Here is a 22,524-nt window from a genome sequence, read left to right as displayed (position 1 = left end):
GCTGGAGCTTGAGCACCTCAATGATGCCATGAGCTAAACCATGAAGGGCCACCCAAGACAGGAAGGTCATGACAGAGAAGTCAGGCTAAATGCGATCTCTGGGGAAGGTAATGGCAACCCACCCCAATATTCTTGCCGTGAAAACTAAATGGATCAGTACAACCAGAGATATGTCGGTATAGCATCGGAAGATGAGACTCCCAGGTCAGAAGATGGTCAAAATGCTACTGGGGAGGAACAGAGGATGAGTTCAACTAGCTCCAGACGTGATGACGCAGCTAGCTCAAAGCCGAAAGGACGGCTAGCGGCCGACAGTGCTGGTGGTGAACGGCGAATCCGATGTTCTAAAGATCAACACACCATTGGAACCTGGAATGTAAGATCTATGAGCCAGGGCAAATTGGATGTGGTTATTGGTGAGATGTCAAGATTAAAGATAGACATTCTGGGTGTCAGTGAACTGAAATGGACTGGAATGGGCCACTTCACATCAAATGACCACCAGATCTACTACTGTGGACAAGAGGACCACAGAAGAAATGAAGTAGCCTTCATAATTAATAGTAAAGTGGCTAAAGCAGTGCTCGGATACAATCCAAAAAACGATAGAATGATCTCAATTTGAATTCAGGGCAAGCCATCTAACATCATAGTGATCCAAATATACGCCCCAACCACAGATGCTGAAGAAGCTGAAGTAGAGCAGTTCTATGAGGATCTGCAGCACCTACTGGACAACACGCTTAAAAGAGATGTTATTTTCATCACGGGAGACTGGAATGCTAAGGTGGGCAGTCAAATGACACCTGGAATTACAGGTAAGCATGGCCTGGGAGAACAAAACGAAGCAGGACACAGGCTGATAGAATTTTGCCAAGACAACTCACTCTGCATAACAAACACTCTCTTCCAACAACCTAAGAGACAGCTTTATACATGGACATCACCAGATGGACAACACCGAAATCAGATTGACTACATCCTTTGCAGCCAAAGGTGGCGGACATCTATACAGTTGGTAAAAACAAGACCTGGAGCTGACTGTAGTTCAGATCACGAACTTCTTCTTGCACAATTTAGAATTAGACTAAAGAGATTAGGGAAGTCCCACAGATCAGCTAGATATGAGCTCACTAATATTCCTAAGGAATATGCAATGGAGGTGAAGAATCGATGTAAGGGACCGGACTTAGTAGATAGGGTCCCGGAAGAACTATGGACAGAAGTTCGCAACATTGTTCAGGAGGTGGCAACAAAATACATCCCAAAGAAAGAGAAAACCAAGAAGGCAAAATGGCTGTCTGCTGAGACACTAGAAGTAGCCCAAGAAAGAAGGAAAGGAAAAGGCAACAGTGATAGGGGGAGATATTGTTGGCAGATTGCTGGGAAAGCCTTTGGCCCAGGAGAGATCAGAAAAGTCACACACCAGGCATTTCTATAAAAATAATTTTATTTACAGAAAGCAAAACGTGTTTAAAAGCTTCTGCATTCTTGCAGGCCCTCAGTGAGAGCTGCTTAACTCAACTCTACATGCCTACACAGAAAGGAAACAGAAACTAAAACAACTCCAAGCAAGTTCTTCTTTCCCCAGGTGCAAAAATTAACATTCGAAAAGGGGATAGTTGAATTCAACATCTGCACCCGGCCAAAATGATTAGTTACCATAGTAACCTTAATCTGTAGTAGAAAACAATATATTAACAGATATGCCCAATTAAATGCAAAATTCCAGAGGTTAGCCAGAAGAGATAAGGAATTATTTTTAAACAAACAATGCGTGGAAGTGGAAGAAGACAATAGAATAGGAAGGACAAGAGACCTCTTCCTGAAAATTAGAAACATCGGAGGTAAATTCCAGGCCAAAATGTGTATGATCAAAAACAAAGATGGCAAGGACCTAACAGAAGAAGAAGAGATCAAGAAAAGGTGGCAAGAATATACAGAAGACCTGTATAGGAAGGATAACAATATCGGGGATAGCTTTGACGGTGTGATCAGTGAGCTAGAGCCAGACATCCTGAAGAGTGAGGTTGAGTGGGCCTTAAGAAGCATTGCTAATAACAAGGCAGCAGGAGACGACGGCATCCCAGCTGAACTGTTCAAAATCTTGCAAGATGATGCTGTCAAGGTAATGCATGCTATATGCCAGCAAATTTGGAAAACACAAGAATGGCCATCAGACTGGAAAAAATGAACTTATATCCCCATACCAAAAAAGGGGAACACTAAAGAATGTTCAAACTATCGAACAGTGGCACTCATTTCACATGCCAGTAAGGTAATGCTCAAGATCCTGCAAGGTAGACTTCAGCAGTTCATGGAGCGAGAATTGCCAGATGTAGAAGCTGGGTTTAGAAAAGGCAGAGAAACTAGGGACCAAATTGCCAATATCCGCTGGATAATGGAAAAGGCCAGGGAGTTTCAGAAAAACATCTATTTCTGTTTTATTGACTATTCTAAAGCCTTTGACTGTGTGGACCATAACAAATTGTGGCAAGTTCTTAGTGGTATGGGGATACCAAGTCATCTTGTCTGCCTCCTGAAGAATCTGTATAACGACCAAGTAGCAACAGTAAGAACAGACCACGGAACAATGGACTGGTTTAAGATTGGACAAGGAGTACGGCAGGGCTGTATCCTCTCACCCTACCTATTCAACTTGTACGCAGAACACATCATGCGACATGCTGGGCTTGAGGAATCCAAGGCTGGAGTTAAAATCTCTGGAAGAAACATTAACAATCTCAGATATGCAGATGATACCACTTTGATGGCTGAAAGCGAAGAGGAACTGAGGAGCTTTATGATGAAGGTGAAAGAAGAAAGTGCAAAAGCTGGCTTGCAGCTAAACCTCAAAAAAACCAAGATTATGGCAACCAGCTTGATTGATAACTGGCAAATAGAGGGAGAGAATGTAGAAGCAGTCAAAGACTTTGTACTTCTAGGTGCGAAATTACTGCAGATGCTGACTGCAGTCAGGAAATCAGAAGACGCTTAATCCTTGGGAGAAGAGCAATGACAGATCTCGATAAAATAGTTAAGAGCAGAGACATCACACTGACAACAAAGGTCCGCATAGTTAAAGCAATGTTGTTCCCCGTAGTAATATATGGCTGCGAGAGCTGGACCATAAGGAAGGCTGAGAGAAGGAAGATAGATGCTCTTGAACTGTGGTGTTGGAGGAAAATTTTGAGAGTGCCTTGGACTGCAAGAAGATCAAACCAGTCCATCCTCCAGGAAATAAAGCCAGACTGCTCACTTGAGGGAATGATATTAAAGGCAAAACTGAAATACTTTGGCCACATAATGAGAAGACAGGACACCCTGGAGAAGATGCTGATGCTAGGGAGAGTGGAGGGCAAAAGGAAGAGGGGCCGACCAAGGGCGAGGTGGATGGATGATATTCTAGAGGTGACGGACTCGTCCCTGGGGGAGCTGGGGGTGTTGACAATCGACAGGAAGCTCTGGCATGGGCTGGTCCATGAAGTCACGAAGAGTCAGAAGCAACTAAATGAATAAACAACAACAGGGCAAATCAACAGACCTTACAACCAAGTGGGGCAAAGGCTAAGAAAAGTGAGTGAGTGAGTGAATGAATACACACAAACCGACACATAGACACATCTCTTTCCTAGCAGAACCAACAGTCACAAAATAATCCATAATTTTGTCCTTCCTTCCCCCTTTTTTCTAACAAACTTCAAGAGTCCTTAAAACTCTTCAAGAAGTTAATCAAAATAGTGTGTCTATAAAGGGCAAGTGGAGAAAGAAGACACTTCTAGGAAAAAGGAAAGGCCCAACCTTCAGCTTGCAACAGACTTAATAAAGAAAGGAGGAGGTTATGCCTGGGGTGCAAAGGTCTCAGGCTTCAACAAGACTGGCCAGGGCACAAAAATAACAACTTGTCTCTCTTCACTGTGTGTTCCAGCTTGCTACAACCAGCATGACCAGGGCGTACTCTTAAGACTAATTTCATTCTTAATTTCAGATAAATGCATAACACCAGGTAGTAATCTACAAAAATTTCTTTCCCCAGCTGGTTAGGTCTTCTGTCTTCCCTACTAATGTTTCCTTCCCCACCTCCAATTTTGTGGCTCTGATGGTGGATTTATTCCCCCTTTAATATCCAATTAGAAGAATTTTGTTGAAGTTGCATTTTGTTTTTGGTATTGTTTTACAACCCTGCCCCCAGAATATGACTCTAGCTATATCCAGATTTATAACAGCAATGTGTGTATTTGGAAGTGCATTCTTAAATGTATTTAATTCAGAACTCCACAAAGTTTACTTCCCACTACAGGGGTGGAGCTCTGGGGAAATTATTTTACCGTCATATGCCACTTTGGTTGCTATCCCATACAATCTGTTTTTCAAGTATCCTTTTGTTTCCCCTGAAAAGACAGAACTTTATCTATCTATCTATCTATCTATCTATCTATCTATCTATCTATCTATCTATCTATCTATCTATCTATCTATCTATCGAATTTTATCACCGCCTATCTCCCCCCCAAAGGAGGGCTCTGGGCGGTTTACAACAAACAAAAGTTTAAAATTCAATACCATTATAAAAACAATAAATATAAATAGGCAATAAAAATATAAAATGTGATAAAATACAGATAGCTAAAGATTGTATCTCAGTCCAGGAGTATAAAAGGCCATTCTAGGGCGCTAGCCATCCCCATGAATGATTATTCCCCTTCTTGCTCTAGGCATGCTGACAAAACCAGGTTTTTAGTTTTTTACAGAAGTCCAGGAGAGCGGGGTCTTGTCTTTATCCAACCTTGGAAAGTTCCTTGTCAAATATCTTCCTGAGCACCTAGTCTATCAAGTTGGGTAACCACCGAGGGTTCTCTAACCCTGTTGCTACCAAGCAGTAGCATACTGTGGTAGAATTAAGGCTGAACAAGTATACAGAGCTCCAGAAAACAGAAGGAAAAGTCAAATAACATTTTCTCTACTTCCCCAGGGCACCTTCAGAGTAAAAACTGGATGCCACAAAAATTGGCATTACTTCTGGCAATTCCATAAGAGCCTTAAATGGAAAATCAATTGGTCGCAATGACTACTGACATTATTTCTAAATTAATCCCTGATATCCTATCAATATGTTTTAAAAGGGCGGTATAGAAAAACATGCCTTTTATCTGTACGCTCTTGTTCCTGTGGCACAAAGGTTATAGATGATTTCTGCACAGGTAGTGCTGGAATGTTTTCTGTTAAGGAATAATTAAGGAAAACTCAGTTTCTAGCTAGATTAATAAACGGTATCCTATCCCACTGGGAATTAGGGACGCAGTGGCGCTGCGGGTTAAACCGCTGAGCTGTCGATCGGAAGGTCGGCGGTTCGAAACCGCGCGGCGGGGTGAGCTCCCGTTGCTCGTCCCAGCTCCTGCTCACCTAGCAGTTCGAAAACATGCAAATGTGAGTAGATCAATAGGTACCGCTTCGGCGGGAAGGTAACGGCGTTCCGAGTCGTCATGCTGGCCACATGACCCGGAAGTGTCTATGACAACGCCGGCTCCAAGGCTTAGAAACGGAGATGAGCACCGCCCCCTAGAGTCGGACACGACTGGACTTTACGTCAAGGGAAACCTTTACCTTTACCTATCCCACTGGGAATTAGTTCTGAGAGAGGTTATCTATTCAGGGAATGATAATCAAATCATTATTTTGTATTTTCCCTGGATGGAATCATCACAATTACATTGATATGGAAGTAATATAAGAATGCAATATGTCAGCTTTGTGTAACTTGGTGCTTTTCAGATATGTTGCCAATATTGCGGAAAACTGAAGCAAAGAGATGTTGGTAAAACAACTTTTCATACTGTATTTATTTTTAATATTGCATTTGCTTTAGATACTCTATTTTTTTAGAAAGAGAAATGTGGGAGAGACCATCACACACTGATAAAAGAATATTTTGTTGTTGCTTTTGCTGCACTGCCACTGCCCCTGACTAATGTGGCTGCTGGAAATTATTGAAACAATGATAAATAAAGCTGGATTCTTAATCTTTTCTGAATGAAGTTGCATACATTTATGAAGTTGTGCAAGGATATCTGTCCACTTTTACTATAACTCTTATCTTCTCAAGATGGTGCCCTCTCAGAGTGTTAGACTGAAGCTCTCATCACCCCCAATTGGAACTGACAGGGCTGACTGAGGGCAATGGGATTTGTCATCCAAGAAGAGCATCAACCTTGGGGAGTGTAGAGCCTTGCCCAAAAACAGCACCTCACAAAACATAAGACAGCCCTTCTTTGGCACCAATAGAGCTCTGGGGTATGAAAGCATAGACTCTAGCATCCTTGGCAATAATGCTCTGCAGGAGACTTGCCCAGTTGACTCACTGCAAAGCAGAGAAGCAGCAAATTATCTCAAGCCAGCTTGAGAGTATGTGGGTGAGTTGCCTTCATACCCCTTTGCTTATAAGAAGACCATTCTTTTCCAACCAGATTGCCTCCAAACACATTGGACTCCAACTCCAATTTCCAGCCAGACTGGGAAAGCTGTCCAAGAATATGAATAATAACTGGAAACCTATTAACTCCAAGAATTCTTCCTTTCCCTGCTTAAATATTTGTTTGAAGAATATAATGAGGATGATTGGCTTAGAGAAATATATTCAGCTTTGCCTTATATCCACTCACTTCCTTGGGCAGGCTATTTGTTCAGAAGTATGTTTATTACTTTTTTATTTCATTTTATTTTATTTGTTGGAGGAAAATTCTGAGAGTGCCTTGGACTACAAGAAGATCAAACCAGTCCATCCTCCAGGAAAAGCCAGACTGCTCACTTGAGGGAATGGTATTAAAGGCAAAAATGAAATACTTTGGCCACATAAGGAGAAGACAGGACAGCCTGGAGAAGATGCTGATGCTAGGGAGAGTGGAAGGCAAAAGGAAGAGGGGCCGACCAAGGGCAAAGTGGATGGATGATATTCTAGAGGTGACGGACTCGTCCCTGGGGGAGCTGGGGGTGTTGACGACTGACAGGAAGCTCTGGCGTGGGCTGGTCCATGAAGTCACGAAGAGTCGGAAGCGACTAAACGAATAAACAACAACAATGTTTATTACCCCAAGTTCTTGGTGGGTCATAGTCCATGACATAATTTTGTCTCAGGAAGAAACAAGCCATTTTGGAGTAGTACTATAACTGCATAAATATGCCTGAAAAGACATTTCTCTGGTTGCCATGTTAAAAGCTTTGCTATTAAAACCTACTCTCTTGGCCTTCACAGTGCTGACTCATGAAAAAGGGTGTGTGCACCTTCTAATGTTGCTTTATCCATCCATACACAACAAGAATGGAAATCCTGAAGCTTTTTTCTGTGGCCTTCAGAACCTGTGAAGATCATGTTGCCAAGATTCAGCAGAAAGTTGCCATATAATGATGGTGGTATTCCTCTAATTTTCAGTGGCAATCCAAAATTCATGGGGAATTGAGCCTGAAATAGGCTTAAGCCCAAGTCTAGAGAAAAAACCATAAACACCAAGGAAAAAGGACCCACAATCTTAGCTCTGCCCCCCTGATTATATCATCAGCCATGAAAATCATGGTAGAAAGCATGATTTTTCTGTATCAGAGAGAACATGAACATCCTAAGTATTACCCAAACCCTATTATACCCATGTGCTGTAATATACTGGTCTTTTTTCTGTTTGTGTTAATTTATTTAGACAAATGTACTTCAGATACACTGCATGTAGCACTGACAATTCCCCACCCCCCGCTATTATTTTTTTTAATGAACACTTCTATTATTCTTTTTAGAAGGCTACTGAAAGAAGGAATGCGGTTTATCTATTTCATCAAACCCTTCTGCATCTCTGCCCCCACCCCCACTTCTGGAGGGATTTTTAAAAGTAAAATAAGTGGATTAGACTAGTAGAGGCTTAACCCACCTGTTTTTATTTCCTGATTTGCAAAGAAACACCTGCCAGAAGATTACATCCATTCCCCCATTATGTATATGTAAGAGAGAAAAGGATGTAGTCCCACTCATAGGCATCCAGTAAAAGAGACAACGGTATCACATGTGCCACAATGTTGTTATATAAACGTTGCAAATGATGTAATTTGTGTCAGTTATGCAAGTGACAAAACTGTGTGACCAGTATGGCATCATTTTCTTCTTGTTCCACATGGATACACATGGTCCCTCCCATCTCAGTCATGTGCCCGCTTTGCTCCTAAGGCTGGCATACCATAGGCTCTCTGCCCCACTTTTCCTTTTTGCTTTGGGGCCACTTGCAGTCATTTTGTGACAGGTTCACACTCTCTCCATGGAGCTTTAACACCCAGCATTCATACACGCTTTAAAGATCTCAAGAACCTGTTTTCCAGCTTTAACTCCCAGTGCTATTCTTGGCTCCCTCTCCAGAACATGCAAGTGTACAAAACCTGGTGTGTTTGTGTGTGTATAGAAGAGAAGAGGCTGGGAAGGTCATTATTACTGTTAAATATTACAGTTGGTCATAATTTCTCAAAAACTAGAGAACAGAAGGAGTGGCAGCTTTGGGGTTTAAGAATCCTAACTCCAACCAGTTTAATCCCATAGAGCAGATTTTCTCAACCAGGGTTCTGTGGAAGCCTAGGGTTCCACAAGAGGTCACTAGGGGTTTCCTGGAAGATCACAATTTATTTAAAACATTATTTCAAATTTGGGCAACTTCACATTAAAGAGGTAAGTTTCATTCTTTTTTTTTTAGCTTAAGAACACTCTTAATGCATATATATATATACCAGCCTACACATGAAACAAATACAATAATTGTGCAACTCCTGACCTATATCTGAGCCTGAATGTGCAGGGGTTCCCCGAGGCCTGAAAAATATTTCAAGGGTTCCTCCAGGGTCAAAAGGTTGAGAAAGGCTGCCATAGAACATTCTCTCCAGCTTTTAGCTGGAGCTTCTCATTTAGGCTAGAAAATGCTTTCTTCAGTTCTACACTGCAGAATATATTTACTTAAACATTTACAGAATGCCAACTATCAAAGAGTGGTTTACAAAACATACGGATCATACAGTCATGAACAACTATTTTTCATTCATGTAAAAGCCTGAGTGAAAAATGGATGTTTTCAAAGGGAAGGAGTTTAGGAAGGAGTGCTTTTCAGAGTTTGGGAGTGGCTGCTGCGTTGTCCTGATGCCAAGTAACTGTTTCACAAGTGGCACTAACAAAGGCAACTTTTTCCACAATGATTTTAAGAAATGGTAGGGTTAGAAGTGGTAGGGTAAATACTTAGGAAATGCTTACAGCGTTGGATTTGGCACTGCCAGGAATAAATCTACTGGATGAAAGTATGGCTTTGGGTGGAGGTCTTTCACTTTTTATTTAATCAAACACTGCCTCTAATATGCACATCCCAGAAGGGCAGCAGAACTGAGCAAAAGGTGTGGCAAGGGAAGAATTTAGTAGGAGTTGAGCCTGTGACCAAACCCACTTTCTAGCAGCTTGTAGATATTCGTAAGCCCCACACCTGTCACTTCCCACAATGTGGTTTTATGAGTCAGACCAGTAAAATGACCTCAGCAAACCAAGCCTTTGTGGAGAACTCTCACTCCAACCAGATGAAATGGGATCCTTTTCCGCCTTTCTAAGCTAGAGATGTTGACAAAATCATTCCTCTGTTGCCATAAAGCAGAAGCATAGCCCAGGCATAATAGTCAAGGCAAAGGGCTCCTCTGCCAGTTAGCTTTTATTGTGCATTAAATGCCATATTAATTGAATAAAATCCATTTACTTACAGAAGGAAATGTTAGTATAGATTTAGCCTTCTAAATAACAGTTAATTAAGCAGGTTCACTCTTTCCCTTAAATGGCTTTTAGCTCTGGGGGAAAAATGACTGTCCTTTATTTTCTCAGTGAGAAAAATTCAGACAACTCTTCTTTTTAAAGGGCTACAGAAAGATTTTTTCTGTCCATTTCTTAGAGACCAAGATTCTTGCAGCACTTATAAAAGTCAACAATTTGGGGTTACCCCTATACAAAACAATCTTCTGTTTGTTTTTTTGATAGACAGAATCCAACATCTCCTGTAAAACGAGTAGCAGAGGGGAGGTCTGCGAAGGTATATTTTGTTATGGTTTCTCCCCTATGAATTGGAGTACTATAAACTGCTTAATCCTAGCATATGCTTTTGTAACATATAAATACCCAAGGGCAAAATCCATGTGCCACATGTTGAATATGAGCAAACCTAGGGACAAAATCAGCCACATAGGAACTGGTGATCTCGTATCATTTCTTTCCTGAGGATACTGTAAGTATCCAGAGATGCAACTAGTCAATTGCCAAGCCCCAAAAGTGAAAGGTGCTCCTCCCCCTTGTATACCTAGACATCCTCATGGTAGCCAGCCTTGCTCGGAGCGTACCTCCACCTCCATGGAGCCACTCAGAAAAATCTGCATGTGGTGGGACCCTATGGATCAAAGCTATAAACCGTAGGAAAGAGCTATGAGTGGAAAGCAATCTAAAGGAGACACCAGCATCCATCCAGGTGTGCCTACATTAATACGAAACTAATATGAACTGTAACACTTTGGATTTGGAGCTTAATTTTATTTATTTTTTACTAAAATTATACCCCATCTTTCTGCTTATATAAGCCCTCAAGACAGCTGACAGTCTAACACATAGACTTTCCTTCTCGCTCCAATTTAAATCTCAGGAGAAGGCAGCCAACCATAAACATCCTTTCTGCTCATGATCAAACTGATTATGCAGACAGGCTTTGGAGCATTTCTGTCAAATCAAAAGGCTGAGTGGAAAGAGAACATGATGGGCTCCAGAGAGATGCTTGTACACGGCACTTATGCTTGTGTGGAGGACTCCTTGAGAAACCCGTGTGTCTTATGAATGGAGGTCAAACCCATTGCCTCTTCAGGCTGTGGCGACCTCTAATCCTGGCTGTCCTCATTGCCAATAGCTCCAGACTCCCAACGCTGGATTAAGGCACTCCTCTGGCGACGCAGAAGTCGAGGGCTTTTTTCCACCTGTGGGGTTGAATGGGGAGGGAGAAAAAGGGGAAAGAGGAAACAAGGGTTTGTGAGGTTCAAGAAACACATGAAAAATGCAAGTATGTGAACTAAGTCCAAGAAGGTTGCCATGGCTGGTTCTGAACAAAGGAAAACACTCAGCACCATTTTTGCTATTAAACTAATGTTTATTCTTCCCAACCCCCAAAGAATACAATTTAGTTGCACTGTCAACATCAGTAGTTGCTTCTACTGGGCAATGATGGATGATCCTAGGATTGTTCAAAAAGTAATCCATAAATGTATTCATTCATAAAACTGAATCACAGACCTAAAACAGGCCTAATGTACCCTTTGTATGCTTTATTGCAAATTAAGCTTCTTCCTAGATCTGCTCTTAAAGGGAAAAAACATCCAAATCGTGCCACCACAAATGCCACTGTTGTTTGGGAGTTGTGGTTTCTATTTGCCAGTTTGCAAGTATGTGCAGTGAATCTGAAGCACATGGCTGGATTCAGTGGGTGCACATCATTGTAAATGTGTTCAAGATTATTGCCTTAGCACTTGAAGAAGAAAATCCAGACAGGATCTGCTTCTCCTTCTAATGCAAACGGGAGCAGAGAATGCCATGTGTTCTCATATCACATAAGAAAGATCACATGCTTTTAGTAAAAAGACTCAGGTAACAACAGGATACTAATTACATTCTTTAGACTGGGGCCAAGTAAGTTTGTTTCTTTACAGCTGTTAGACTCTCAAGCAAGCTTTCAAAAGCTGAGGCTGGCAAGGTGATTGATTGATGTATAACAATCCTAGCCCCGTTCAGTTTTATGCCATGATGTACAGCAGTTATGGACTAAAGCTAGATCTTAATCTGCCGATGGACCACAGTTCACCTAATTTTTGATGATGAAGCTTCTCACAAGTACTTCCTGATGAGGTCATGGGTCGCCTGTTCTGGCAAAGCTGCACTGGCTTCCTGTAATTTTCTGAGCCAAATTTAAGGTGCACAGAGATTTATTACCAGCTTGCTTCTGACCTCCCTGTAAGAACTGACTGTAGGAACTGACCCAGAGGGAGGCTCACCAAGAATTGATCAGGTGTAAGGCATTCTTGGTGACAGCACCAGCCTCGTGCAATTCCTTCCCTCTAGAAATTGGAACTACCCCATCCCTGGCTTGTTTTAAGAAGAGGTTAAAAACTTATTTTTAAACCCAAGCAATCCTCCACTGCTCCAAATAAGTTATTGAAAAATATTGCTTGGGTTTTTTAGGGCTGGAGCTGTGCAGTCTAAAGTGTGTTATTTCATTTAACAGCGTTTCTAACAGCCCCAGTGTAAAAGACTGGTATTTACAGAGGTTATAACAGACCTGATGTTTTATAAGACCCGAGGTTTTTGAATTGTATGGTTGTTCTATTGTATCTTTATTGTGAACCTCCATTGGCTTGACTGGAAGCAAGTAAGATAGAAATATGTTGAATAAGTAAACATATAAATAAGCTCCAAATTGGTCCGGCAGAGGCACAGGGTATCATCTTGTCCTCCAGTGTTGGCAGCAGCGTGTTGGCCATTTAGGCCACTTGCAGGATCCTACTCTGTTTGTATGGGTTCTCCTTTCTGAACAAGTAGGAAAGGGGAGAGGCCCAGGCAGGAAAAGGGAACATAAAAAGGAAGTTCATGAGCAAGCCCCATAGAGCCCCTTCAATCTTGTAACCAGCCTGTTGTTTCCTCTTGGAATTTCAGACATAAAAACCTGAAAGGCCACTGCTATTGTTTTTAGATTATATCAATAAATGACAAAAAGAAACTGAAGCATGTGCAATTCTTTCTAATATTTGCAGCCAGATAAGATATGAAGATTCCTCAGAATAACAGCTCAGCACTACTATTACAGTATTTCTATTTCCCTGTTGCTTTCAAGGGCAAAGGAAACAAATGTAAATGTATTACAATGAGTCCATTGAAGTTTTGTACAAAAAAAGGGGGGGTGAGATATGCAAAAGGGGGGGGGATCAGCATTTTTCCCACTGTTTAAATAGCAGCAAGGATTTTGTGTTCTGCAGAGATGCATGCAGGTCTGTTCCGTGAGAACAGTTTGCAAAAGATACTATATTGTGCAGCTCTCTCTGCAAAAGGTAGGAGTATGACAAACCTGAGCCACTTACCGTTTGTATGATAAACTACAGCTATGAGTAGATTAGGTATTGTGCCATTCTTGTCTCTCTTAAAGAGGCACATGCAATAGAAGGAGTTGAGCAGTGCAGATTCACATGTACTAATGAAAAGCTCCATCCATACTAATCACACCATACCATAAAATGGGACTTGGGTAAACCATAGCCATCCCAAGCAAACATCTCATATATTTCAAAGTAAATTTCAGAGTCTGATCTTTGCAAAGGAGCAGATTCTTAGCAAAGTTGCAATCCTGCAACTACTTCTATCATATGTGATAATGTTCTGGGTTATGGGGAAGGAACATGGGCAGATGATATCAGCTGCAACAGCAAACCAAAGCTACCCATGATAAACAGTGAGCAGGCCCTAACTATTATTTTAAATAGTCTATTCAGTAAACACAGAGCTTTGAACAGCAGCATAGGTTACAAGAACAACAAAGTTTCTTTTCTCCAAGGAATTTCGAATCTCAGTGTTAACAATGAAGAAGATAGCAAAGAGAAGGAACAAGGAGAAAGTAAAATAATAGAATGGCATTGTATCAATGGTATTCATATACTTTGTAATCAGATAGTTCCAGGTTCAATCCCCAGCATCTCCAAGTGCAGCCAGGAAAACTTGGTATAGAGTAAAGCAGCCTCCTCTTTCAACCCTAATATTCCTAGGTGTATATTGAGCACAAAGCCCATCACCCCTGACAATACCACTGTGCTGCCTGGAAGTGATGGGAGTGATAAGTTAGAGGTTATAGACAGCCTATAATTTAGAGATTCACAATTTCTGTTGGTTCCAGGGCTGTACTGGGATTTCTACAGCACAGCATGAACCATGTGGTAAAAGTAAGTGGGGCCAGACTGGTCAATACCAACAGAATCCTTCTAAGTCATTTTGGACTGGGTTGGGGAATTGCAAAAACTGTGGAAAAGAGCTAGAAACTTTGGTCCTATTCTGAGGTCATGAAAGGAATGTTAGTAATCCTCACCCATCCCTTACTTTTGGACCCGTTACAGACCATACGTTGAGGAGGGGGCAGATTGAGAATGCAGAAAAGCTCTAGGAGCCTGAATGTTGACCTGTACTGAGATAGCCACCTGTATTCCTGAGAGGAGAGCTAAGGGCAATATGACATAACTGTGAGGACCCAGATGGAATATGGTGATCCATGGTTAACATCTCCTACAAGTCTTCCCCCTTTTTAACCTGCCTGTTACTACTTTAAGTGCTTCAAGAGTGATGGCTCCCGGTACTACCCTCATTCATGGATTTTTTTTTAATGGGACAAAGAAAGATGGTGGGAAAATATGGGAGAGTTTGGAAAAGAAATAAGGAAAAGTTAACTGGATGGTCTAAAAAAATCCATGAGTGAGACAGGAGGATTGTGCCCCTTCATTCTTATAGGAATGTAGTTCTATGCCGCATACACACTTGGGAGCACTAGGAGCTTGGTACATCTAGCTTTGTTCCATAACACAAATGACATGTCATAGCTATGAGGACCACTGGCTACCATGCTTGTTACCTGATGGAGGCCATTCACCTGGTTGTTCTCTGAAGTGCTTGGAGGGGGCCAAGTGACATCCAGCTTCTTGCAGGAAGGTCTCTCTGCAAACAGAGAAAGGAAGGCAGGTCAGCCTCAGCAGCCGCACAGTCTCATTAGCATGGCGATGTTTCTGTGGCCATTCTCCCCAACTAGCAGCTTGCAGCAACTTCTAGAGCCATCTGCCCATCATTATGCCAAAATAACAACAGTGATAATAACAACAATAGTAAATAACTTCAACAACAGCTGAGGGATGCTATGAAGATGTTACAAGTCCCCAGCAGGGAAATTGCCTAAGCATATGCAGAACTATTTTTCTCATGCTTGAATAACCGATAACAGGGAAGGGCTTTAAATTCAGGCAGTAGCTGGGTTCACACATTTATTTAAACTTGGTTTATTAAATAAATTACAACTGGCAGGATCCATACATCATGTTAAAAACAAGCTACAGATTATGAGCTATGATCACTGGGTTTGCATAATACACCTAATCCCAAAACACATTATGGCCAGGCATAATATATGACGGGGGACAGCATGGCCTGAGCACTGCCACTGCCGCAGACAAATCAGAAAGGGGTCCTTCTTCCTCATGTGCTTCTGCCCCATTTCCTCCATGAGTTCTGCACCTGTTGTACCTTCTGAGAATATACTCAGGGCCATAAACTTTCACACCCAGCTTTCTCTTTCAGTCTCGCCTGTTAAAGTTCAATCCAGTGTTTGCTACAATACCCTAGAAACCTATTACCACCCTCTAGATACACATGCCAAGTCTGCTGGATGCCAAGTTCTCATGCTACATTTCACATTGTATCAGCCCTGGGATAAACTGACAGTTGCAAGGTCAGCGGCTGAAGGGATTTGAACCCAAATTCTCCTGCCTTCGTCCAACGTTCTTTCATCACTGCATCACATTAGCTGTCATGAAGGGCACAAAACAAGAGGTGGGACATCCAGTTATCAGCTGCAGGCCATACAACATGCTTAACCAATAGGCATCAGCAGAGGGACACAAGGGAGAAGTGACAAAACGTTTGTCGCATCAGTCACGGCATAGTTACCACAATTCCTTGCCCATATTGACGGGCTTATGAGAGCTTGGCCATGTTGACAGGGGCTTATGGAGCTGAAGGCAAAACACTTGGATGGACCAGATTGTCTGCTCCTGGTTTACTTTTATTATCATCAGCCCATTTTATCATGATGAAATGAGGAGGAATGGAAATGCATTGCTCGCTTTAGGATGAGAAATGTGTAAAACAGCTACTGGCAAACATGGACTAAATCAAGACTAAAACAATACAGAATTCTATGGCATAAGTGTAGCATTCTATGACATCACAGCTGATCATAACATTAGTTTTTTCTCTTTTTCTTCAAGCTTGAACAAATGGCATAAAAATTGATCAGTGATAGCCATTCAGAATCCTTTCCCCAAAGATACTTTTTTTCCTCAGGTTTCTGTGCATTTCCATTTGGCTTCCATTTTTTTACATTCCTTTACTTTAGAGGAAGCGGACCATGCGGCTCTTTCAAGGTCATGCAGTGAGATCATCGCTGGAGCATGATTTGATTGACCAGGTCAAGCCCTTTAACCACTTGACACCAAACAAGCTGGTCCCAGAATGAATGAACCTCCAAAAAGCCTGCAGTGAGAGGGCAAATACCCATCTGGATTTGTATCCTACCTTTACCAGTTTCCAGATGCCTCTGGAAAGCACAGAAAGCTCATTGAAACATCACTGTTTCCCAGCTTATATACCTGTGCACAGTTATACTGCTTCTAAAAAATGATGGCTTTATCCATAAATTGACCCAATTCCCCTTACAGCCATCTAGCCAATCTTCCCCAGACTATTGTTCTCCAACAAATGAATGAGGAATTCTGGGATCTATAATCCCAATACATCTCAAAGTCCTCAGAGTGGAGAAAATTGATCTAAGCTGTTGGCTGTTATAACAGGAGTGAATTCCACTATTTGCTTATTCAATTAAAGATCTGTCCCTGAAGAACTTCCTTTTAGTTTTTTCTGGCCCCTCTGTTTCACCCAGGTTCTATTTGCTTTCATTCATATGTTTTAATACAGTCTTGCCCAAGTTGGTGTTCTCCAAATGTGCTACATACACGGGCTGGGATAAGGGGAGCTGTGCTCCATTTGAGTGAGAACAGGGTGGGGAAAACAATTTGGGGGGAAAAATTAAGAGAGGAGTGAAAAAGGACCACCAGTTGGCTTTGATTCTTAGAGTCAAAGCCAAGCATGTGGTCCTTTTTTCATTTCTCTCTTCACCCCACCCCTCCACCACTACAGTACTTACCTGCTGGGGAGGGGACTTCCTCAACTTGATCTGAGTCTTCTGCTGGCTGGCAAGGCAATGCTGAGCCATACAGGGCATACCTCAGCCTCTGCAGGTCCCGTTCTCGTTGCTGGACCTCCTGGACCTCCTGCTCCAACAGAGACTGAGAGCTTTTGGCATGCAAGCAGAAGAAGGGGCTAGCCAAGGAGGTGTTCTCTGGCATCTGCTGCTGTGGTTGTGCTAGAACACCAGAGTCCAGGATGATCACGTTGGGCATGCGACTGCCCTCAGCAAAAGTCAGCCCCCTTGCACCTTCCGTGCCGCTGTTGCTGCTGCTGCTGCTGTGTACCATCTTTTTGAAGTCTGATGTCTCAGGGCTGGAATGTTGCTCAAAGATCATCTTCTTCTCCTGCAGTTCTTGGGGTATACCACGGTCATAGGTGCCTCTCACCTTGCCCAGCTGCACAAGGTCCTCTTCACGCCGACACTCCCGTTGAATCTCCCGCTGCATCTGGACACCAGCCCACTGACGCTCCTTCTCCTTTGGCATTATGGAGGATGTCATGCTTTGGTTCAGGATAGGTTTGATGCACACTTCCACATATTCCTGGGCACCTCGAGAGCTGGCCAGGCCCCTCTCCCTCCGTAGAAGTTCTTCCCTTTCTAGGTGTACACGGATTTCTCGCTCAATTGGGGTCTCAGTAGTGTGAGAAGGGTTCTCAGGCTGATGGGTAGTATTGCCCATCGTGTCTGCGGGGCAGTTTGATCCTTCAGTCACAGAGTGCTCCTCAGCAGTAGATGCAGCAGGAGTTGGATCTGCTGGACTCACCAGATCTCTGGTACTGGTGGGGTCTGTAGCATCGAGTAGTAATTGCTCCCTTGGTGTTGGACTGGAGCCAGAATGCTCTGTAGCAATATCTGGATATGTTGCATTAGCTAAACCTTGAGAGTTTGCTCTGTTCCTGGCATCTAGCAGATCTTCAGCACTGGCTAAAACCATTGCACAAGCTGCCTCTTTGGGACTAGCTGGATCACTTGTACTAGTCAGGCTTTGTGAGTCAGGAAAGGCTTTGTCCAGTTTGTTGGCACCAGCCAGATTCTCTGCCCCCTCTGGCTGGCTGGTATTTTCTCCAGGCTCAGTGTCCCTGGTTGTTTCTTTTTGCCTCTCAGATTCCAGCACAGACTCTGTTCCAACCTCACCCTGGGACTGATCACTGTTGCCGGCTTCTCTTGATTCATGAATAGTCAATCCTTCCCTGTCTTGCCTGTCACATACAGGAGCCAGGCCCTGGTGGGCAGGTCCAGAGGAGTCATTGGTTGCCACAGGAGATTGTGCTGGCAGTTTACGAGGAAGAGTGTCACAACCTGTACCTGATGCCCTCTGCTGACAGCATGAGTCAACAGCTAGCTGAGAGTCTGCTAATGCCAGGGAAGATGAATTCGGACTGCAGGAAGAATCTTGGGTGACCTGCTCCTCAGTTGCCTGGACATTATCTTCCAAGGATTTCCTCAAAAACTGCCCATTGACATGACCCTGGAAGTCTTCTGAAGCTAAAAGTAACTGATGATTCTGCCCACTGGGCATTTTTTCTTCATTATCTATCTCTGTAATTTCTTGGTAGCTTGGCTTTATTTGTTCATGAATGTTGGTAGGATGATATATTCCTTGAAGTTCAGCAGTCAAATCAAAATTGGAATGATTGGAGATAAAACATTCTCTCTCCCCAGTTTGGTCTTCAGAATTGGTCTCCAGAAGCAACAAGTTGAGAGATTTAGATGAAGTGAGAGCTTCGCTTTTCTCTCCACAGGCAGGAGTTAGTTTGGGGCTACTGGAAAGTTCTGGTTTCTCTGGTGAACCTGAATATGCTTCAAGAGATTGGACAGAATGATCTACAGCATCACCTTCTATCCTTTGGTCTGGCTGATTTGAGACGTCATTGGATGTCTGTTGCTCTGAAGCAATATCTGACGTAGCTCCATCATGAACAAGGGGATTTTTTATAGCCTCTTGGACACATTCCAGAGGTTGCAGGAAATCAGCAGGCACAATGGGGACCTTATCAGAGCAGTGATATAGCCTGCTCTCTACCCCTTGGACCTCCTGTATTGAGATTCCATTTGAGTGCTCTGGGAAGACATTTAAAATATTGTCATGACACTCAGGATGGCTGCTAGTCTCTCCTTGTGCCAGCTGACATGAAGTATTTTCTTCTTTCTGCTGCTCTGAGGAGATATTTGGCATTTTGATCTGGCTATCATCCTGCCCCTGATTTAGTTGGTTGTAGACAGGTGCCATATTAATTTCTTGAGAAAGCATGACTGGAGATGAGGTTTTCTCCATAGAGGTATCCTTTTGTGTTAAGTTGGATGATGCTTCTAGTGTATTTTTTTTGGCAATGAGACTGATGGCATCTTCAAGTGGAGATATCAAGGGATTATCGGGTTCAGTGGTTATGGAGACATCCTTGGCAATGTCCTTGCTTCCCACCATCTGCCTGAATTCATCTACTTCTGAGTTCTCCTGGTTGCTGTGCCCCACCCCAGTGTCAAAAGCAGGCAGGAATAATGCTTCTGTGGTCATGTGGGAAATGGTTCTTCCTCCGACAGATCTAGAACAAAGGACATTCATCTCTTTAATGTGGCTTTTCACTTTTCAGGGATTCCCCTCATCTTATGAGTTTCCAACTGGGCAGGCACATTAGTCAATCACAGCAAAAACAATAAAGGTTCTTGTGGTGCATCAATGCCTTATAATTTTATTGTTTCACACATTTTCATGTTGATAATTCAGGTAATAACATATTTGTTAGCCTTTCAGATGCTGTTGTATTTCCTGATTTTAAGAAATAATGAGACAATGGCTCCCCCTCCTGACAATAAAAGAAAAGAATGTGGAAGGCCAAAAGACAGTCAAATCTGCAAAAAGCTGGTGGGGAGCAACACAGAGTGCTGTAACTCTGTGTTGCTTAAAATTACAAATTTCTGTATAATAGTGGTGGTCTTTTTGGCACTCCCTCCCCCACCAAAAGCCATCCATAAATTAATTACTACCAATTAGATTTAAAAAACACATGCTTCATTTTCAGATTCAATTCTGATGCAATTCATTCAGTGTTGAATCTGAGGATAGCAGAGCAGTGGCTGCTCCTGTTGAAGTATTTTCTGCTCCTTCTGTTGTTTCCCTATGCAGTTGACTGGAACAGCAAAACATTAGCCCTATAGCTTGAATAAATCATTTTAAAAGGTTGCAGTTTTAATGAAAAACCTTGTGAATTCACCCTGGCTCAGAAGAACAGCAAAAATCAGCATGGCCAGGTAGGTGGACATCTTTGGTTTCCCAGGAACCAGACCAATTTTTAACTTCCCTCCTGGTTAGGAACTGGACTTAGTGAACCATGTGGAGGGATTACATTCCCCTTGGATTTCAGAAGGCTAGTGGGTACCAACTTGTCTCCCCCTCTACCCCAATCTTTCTTCCCACATGTTCTTGGACACAAAAAGGAAACTTGCCTGGAAAACTGAATAGAACTTTTAGCTTCATCCAAAACTGATCCATCACCTGATCCGTTTTTGGAATATGTTGACAAATATTAAACAAACAGTCTCTGACAATTCTAGAATTGTGCATGAAACAAAATGCTCCCACGAAAAGCAGATGTCCCAGCACTGATCAAGACTTGCCTTCCATAAAAACTGTCCATGGGTCAGAAGAGCGTTCTGCTAGTACTTGAGGAAATGCTCTTACACCATCTCTTTCCCTCTCTGGCTCTGGGAATTAAAAAAAACAGTTTTAAAAGTTCCTTCTTCAGCTATCTCAACAGGCGTTTGGCTTACCTCCAGATCCTCAGAGCCCCACAAGTCCCTTTATTTCATTACACCCCTCCAGTTACTGGCTTTATGGATTTCAGGTAGCTAAGGGGTAGAGCAGATTGCCTTGCATAGATAATCCAGTTTCAAGTCCTTCCACTGATACAATTAAAAGCTTGCAGCTGTATAATTAAGGAAGTTTTCCATCTGCCAGGATAGATCATGCTTCAGTTTTGTGAAAAGCAGGTACAACAACATTTCTGCAGCAATGAGCTTCAGATGTAGGAGCTGGGAAAGAGAAAGCTCAGCAGAGGGAAATGGAAATCCTGTTCTTAGATATAGCCAAAACTAGATGCTAAAGATATTTCAATCCATGATAAAAAAAAAGTACTTTACTATCCTTTAGTGACAAAGGCCTTTTGTCTGAGAGCAACAGCTGTCAAAGAGAGGCGATCCGCAACTGGATGCCTTTGATGCTGTGCTTGTCCCCCAGCCAACAAGTTGTAAATCTGGGAATGGTGAATAGATAAAGGGGACAGTAGTTTGGGGGAAGATGTCCAATGTCATGCCTGGTATAGTGGTTAAGGCGCTGGACTGGGAACTGGGAGCCTGAGTTCTAGTTCTCCCTTAGACATGGAGTGTAACTTTGGGCGAGTCGCTCTTCCTCAACCCAAACCACCTCACAGAGCGGTGGTTGTGGGGAAAATAAGGAGGGAGCCTTGATGATACAAAATAAAGGCAGGCTATACATCTAATAAATAAATATGTCCTTAATTGGTCTCTTTCTCTCACTCCCCCCTTCCCATTATTCTCAGGAGGGTTACACGGTGCGTGATCGCCTGCTTAGTAAGCCCCTTTTCCTCCTTCATCCCTTCTTTCCTGAAGCAATGCCCAGCAGTAAGTGGTTTCTTAGAGGCTCAGCTGAGACCCGTCTTACCTGTCTCTGATGCTCTTGAGCCCACCTGGCCAGACTCCTAGACCCCTGCTCGGTCCCAGCCAGCCAAAAATGCCGCCCGGTGCTTTTGTGCTGAGCGCTTAGTGCCTCCCAGTGTTTTATGCTCAGCCAATTACATTCCTGAGGCTAATCTGCTGGCAAGGCTCACTCAGCCGAGCCTCCTCTGTACAACTACAAAAAGAATTGCCAAGAAAATGTATAACCCTGAGGCCCAAAACGCAGGTGCACAACCAAGCACAGGCAGCTGGCCACAGTGTTAAGCATCAACCTTATGCAAGAACATGTTTAGGCTTCTTTAAAAAGCCAAGGTGGACTCTTGCCTGTCAAAAGTTCTTTGCCATGAGATGAATGGAGCTTCCATGTACAGAAATAGTATAGCTCTTAATACTAAGCAAGTGCTGCATTCATGAGGGGGAACCATTGCCTTCTTGTTCTGCTTGTGAATTTGGGGGAGGCAACTGGCTGGTTGCTCTTGGAACTGGGTGGCTAAATTAGTGGGCCGGTGTTGTGACCCAGCAAAGTATTGGGGGTAGGGTTGTGTTTGTTCATATATTTGAGAAGAATTACACTTTCTGCCAATTAGAATTCCTGGCCAATATTCTTACAGAAACAGGAAAAGGAAAAAAATTGAGTTTTCAGTGCAAAGTAGTTTTTTGTTTTCCAGCTGTATCACCATTCCTGTTCTGTCCCTTCACAGATAAGATTCCTGCTCCTTGCCCATAGCATTCCCCAGTGGGAGATGCCATGCCCAAATAA

General features: G+C 42.8%; 2 protein-coding genes across 2 annotated transcripts in view; one reads left to right on the top strand and one right to left on the bottom strand.

The window, feature by feature from the left end:
* Window positions 1–22,524, top strand: part of KHSRP (KH-type splicing regulatory protein) — a 292,174-nt gene that overhangs the window by 121,849 nt on the left and 147,801 nt on the right. The window lies entirely within an intron of this gene.
* Window positions 10,029–21,824, bottom strand: MISP3 (MISP family member 3). Its single transcript, XM_063294351.1, has 4 exons — window positions 21,751–21,824; window positions 17,028–19,615; window positions 14,688–14,770; window positions 10,029–11,007 (listed from the first exon to the last, which is right to left on the bottom strand). Exons 2-4 carry the CDS (start codon window positions 19,585–19,587, stop codon window positions 10,912–10,914), a joined length of 2,739 nt encoding a protein of 912 aa, XP_063150421.1. The 5' UTR covers window positions 19,588–19,615; window positions 21,751–21,824; the 3' UTR covers window positions 10,029–10,911.

The sequence above is a fragment of the Candoia aspera genome, chromosome 2 (assembly GCF_035149785.1).
Source record: "Candoia aspera isolate rCanAsp1 chromosome 2, rCanAsp1.hap2, whole genome shotgun sequence".
Classification (NCBI taxonomy): Eukaryota; Metazoa; Chordata; class Lepidosauria; order Squamata; family Boidae; genus Candoia; species Candoia aspera.
This window is presented reverse-complemented; position numbering and strand designations above follow the sequence as displayed.